The sequence below is a fragment of the Volvox carteri genome, assembly GCF_000143455.1.
Source record: "Volvox carteri f. nagariensis unplaced genomic scaffold VOLCAscaffold_52, whole genome shotgun sequence".
Lineage (NCBI taxonomy): Eukaryota > Viridiplantae > Chlorophyta > Chlorophyceae > Chlamydomonadales > Volvocaceae > Volvox > Volvox carteri.
Window position 1 is genome coordinate 287,267 of NW_003307595.1, and position 4,202 is coordinate 291,468.

The 4,202-nt window shown below is 61.2% G+C and overlaps 1 protein-coding gene across 1 annotated transcript in view; it reads right to left on the reverse strand.

Annotated features, from left to right (window-relative positions):
- The window catches only part of VOLCADRAFT_106840 (uncharacterized protein), a gene marked incomplete at its 5' end in the record, with an annotated part of 24,561 nt that overhangs the window by 9,994 nt on the left and 10,365 nt on the right, over positions 1–4,202 (reverse strand). Inside the window, 7 exons of the mRNA XM_002955504.1 lie at positions 202–302; positions 697–870; positions 1,168–1,254; positions 1,679–2,095; positions 2,530–2,619; positions 2,984–3,163; positions 3,643–3,840. Of these exons, the coding sequence (XP_002955550.1) occupies positions 202–302; positions 697–870; positions 1,168–1,254; positions 1,679–2,095; positions 2,530–2,619; positions 2,984–3,163; positions 3,643–3,840 (1,247 nt within the window). The remainder of the gene's footprint in view (positions 1–201; positions 303–696; positions 871–1,167; positions 1,255–1,678; positions 2,096–2,529; positions 2,620–2,983; positions 3,164–3,642; positions 3,841–4,202) is intronic.

The following is a 4,202-nucleotide window of genomic DNA, read 5'->3' on the forward strand; positions in this document are numbered from 1 at the left end:
GATGATACCGCAATCCCGACGTACGTATATACCTTGCGCAAAACATTTCTCGTCCCGCCCTCCACCCCGCCCAACCCCCTTCCACTCCCCCTTCCAAACTCCCCCCACCCCCCAACACACACACACACACCCCAACGCACCANCAGTTGCGCCGCCCTAGTGACCAGCTCCCCCGTCCCCGGACCCGTCAGCGCCGCCAACCTCCTCAGCAGGGGCCGGTATTGGGCGGGGGCGGGTAGCACCAGACGGGCCATAAGGCCCAGCACCAGCTTGCTCTTCAGGGGGAGACCCTGGTGACTCAGCTGTACGACATGATGGCCGAGAGGGGGAGGGAAAGGGGGGTGCGGGAGGGGGGGAAAGACGAACCACACGCGATTGAAGCTGCTGCCAGGGCAAGATAGTAGCAACCGAAAGAACTGACGGAAATCGGGAGGGGGGAAATTGAAATCAATGCGAGGAAAGGAGAGGGGAGGGGAAAAGAGGATTGAGTTGAGGGTTAAGGGCATAGCAAAAAGCGGGAAGGTGGGTGAAGGTATGTGGGTGTGGGTGGATGTGAGGATATGTTGCGGGATACGTGGGGGTGGTCATGTGCACCTAACTTCATTAATAAATGCCACATACACACATACAGACATACAGACATACAGACATATACGCAGTACCCATCTCCCTCCTCCCTCCTCCCCCCTCACTCACCACCAGGTCCAGCACCACGGACAGCTTCCCAGCATGCTGCTTCCGGAGCGCGTCAATGGCCTCCTGGTCCGTGGTGACCCCCGGGTCGCCCGCATCCCGCCGCGCCGCACTGAACGCCTCCTCCACCGACAGGAACGCCTCCAGCAGGTCGCTCACCACGGAACGGGCGTAGGCCTGAGGGCAGTACAGGGCAGTACAGGGCAGTACACGTGCAGTACACGGGCAGTACAGGAGAGCTGTGTGGTAGGGCTGGATGTGGGGGGAGGTGTAGAGGTAGGTAGCGAGGGAGGGAGAAAGGGAAGGAGGAGGGGGAATGACGACAAAGACGCGGAGGCAGAGATGGAGGGATTCGGCCCGGCATGGCCCGTGGCGCAAGAGGCGTCGGGAGGCAAACTGCACGCACACCGGCCCGTGATTCCTGCAACTACGACATGTACGGCATATACATGTACGGCAAACACATACACACACCTGGCGGCCCCCCGCGTGGGCCTTCGCCAGGCGCAGTAGCGGCTCCAGGGCTGTGGCCAAAGCCGCACGATCCGCCGCGGGCGCCTCCTGCCGGGGGGTTGCGGGTAGGTGGGCGGGGCCCACGGTGTGTGGGGGGGAGGGAGGTGGGGAATCGTGTGCGAGGAGGCGGGTTCCAACGCCCGAAGCCGTGAAGCCGCACTCTGCCGGGGGGTACCAAGCGCCTCACACTGGGCCCAGCATTTTACGTTTTGTTGCCGGGTGGAAGTGACTGCGGTGTGGTGGGGGGTGGCCCCATGCAGCATCTCCATCAACCAGAACTCCAAAAAAACGTACGTCCCTCACCTCTAACATCGCCGCCCATATTCAAAAGGAGTTTCCCGCGGCGGCTTATTAGCTACCGTACATACGTGTATACATGTACATACATACATACATATATACGTACCTTCACCCAAGCAAGACATGAAAGGCGACACGTACGCCGTGCACAGTCCGCCGCCACCTCCCTCACCTGCATAGCCCGCTCCATCACCTCCGCCACCGCCGCCGCAGGGAAGTCGCCCACATGCAAAAACGGCTGAGTTCTACCTCCGCCACCGCCACCACCGCCGCCACCACCACCACGGGGCGACGCCAGAGCTTCCGCTGCCGCCGCCGCCGTCCCATTTCCACCATCCCCCGTACCACCGCCGCCGCCGCCAGCGGCGGCGGCGGCTCCGTCACCGTCCTCGTCTCCCTCCGCCACGATTGCGGCCGCCTCCGCCGCCTCCACCGCCGCCTGCACCTCCGCCGAGTGCGGCGCCACCGCCGCCTCCAGCGCCGCCGCCAGTGCTCCCGGCATCCGGCCCCGCACCACCGCGAACTCCGCCGTCCACTGCAACAGCGCCAGCGAGGGGCTGTCCAGGCAGGTCACCAGGTCCTCCACCACCTGTGCTCATACACACAGGGGGGAGCGGGGGGAAGGGGGGTTACGACGAAACACAGACGATCGACCCCGGAGAGGGAGGGCGGGAGGGAAGGGGAGAAGGGGAGGAATGAAATGTAGAGTTGCGTTTCACAGCTCTCCAAAAATTCAAAAAAGTGTGAAAACGAGGAAAGGCCCCAAACACCCCTGGAGCCATGCGGGGCCCTGTGTCTGAGGGCGCCAGTCTAGGGCCGGAGGCTGTCTGAAAATGGATATTATATAGATATCGTGGGAAACGCGTTAAAGACTATTGTCCCATAGGAAAGGAAAAGGAATCTTTTTGTCGAACCAACCGAACCGGTATTTGCGGCGCTCTTCAGGCCGATGCTGTGGACAGCCTTCCGTACATACACACGCATTCATCCGTACACCCACCCGCCCATCCCTTCCATTCCCACCTGCTCATGCGGCACCACGTAACCGGCCAGCAGTGACCGTGCCGACTCCACGGCATTCGCCAGTACGGCATCTACGCGATTCGACATGATCTGCACGGCAATGTACGGAGAACGGAAAACATTATAAGAAGTGGGTCGCAGTCATGCAACATTAAAAGTTGCATGGATGGACATGCAGGCATACAAACAGCCATACAGACAGCCAGACAGACAGACAAGCAGGCAGGCAGGGGGAGCACACAGACAACCCAATACGCAGCCCCTCCCTCACCCCTCCCACACCCCTCCCACACCCCTCCCTCACCCCTCCCTCACCCCTCCCTCACCCCTCCCTCACCCCTCCCTCACCCCTCCCTCACCCCTCCCTCACCCCTCCCTCACCCCTCCCTCACCCCAGCCCCTCCAAAACCCCACCTCGCCTCTACACATACACATACATACATACACACTCTACCTGCGGGGGTCCTAGCTCCGGAAACGTGCCGGGGTATGGTTCCGGAGCCGCCACCGCCGCTCCCTCGTCCAGTTCCAGGGAGGCAATGAGCTCTCCCGCCGCCACCACCCCCCCCTCCGGCGCCACCCAGCGGATGACCCCCGCGGCGGGGGACAGGAGCGGCATCACCATCTTCATGGCCTGCGGGAGGGAAAGAGGGGAAAGACGAACCACGTGAACGAGTGAAGCTGCTGCCAGGGCAAAAGAGTGTACAAGAAGTATATAGCTGACCAAAAGGCGTTCAAAAGTTCGTCCAAAAGGGGTTGCGGGGTGCGGGTTTGGGGGATGCTGGGACAGGGATGGGGGAGATTGCCTACACACAGCACACACACCTTCGCTTCGATTTTATAGGTGCACGGCTCACACACACCATCAGGCTTACAGGCAACCATTCAAACCAATGTGTAACCCCGGGCTATCTACCTCCCAATCGGGCGAAACAAGAATGCACCTGTCCAGAATAAAAAGACCGACACGCTGATTTAAGGTTCATTTCTCTCTCTCCTTCCAGAGAGCATATCTCATCCACACACCGCACCACACGAGCTTATACACACACACACACACACACAGGCAAACCCTCTCGTACGGCATCCTCATTAGCGGTACATGTCCCGTACCTCCATCTCTCCGTAGGGCTGGTCCCGCTCCACGCGCGTCCCCGACGGCATGAGCCGGCGCATGATCTTCCCGGGTGACGAGGCTGTGAGCCTGGAGGGGTCCACCTCCGCCGCCAGCAGCACCGTGAGGCCGTTGATGAGCAGCCGGGTGCCCGCCGCCTCGTCCTCGTAGTGGATGACGTGCGCCTCGCCGTCAACCTGGGGATCGGGACATCCGTTTCATTTACCAGGTCGGTAAGGGCAGAGAGGGGAGGGGGGGAGGGGAGGGAAGGGCAGAGGGGAGGGGAGGGGGGGAGGGGAGGGCAGGGCAGAGGGGAGGAAGCGTGTGGAGCAGGATATGACGGGGAGAGCGAAGGAAATGGGGAACAGAACACGCAGAAAGAAACACCCGGAGGTGTACATGAATATAGCGTTGCATTGCAGGTAAAAAACCTAGGAGAGAAAAGCTAGGAGAGGATTTTTCATTCCAAGGTATTGAAGGGGCGCGCGCTGTGGGTCAATGGAAGGATTACCCCACCCCCCCGCTCCTCCTCCCCTNACCCAACACCTCCCTCCATCCC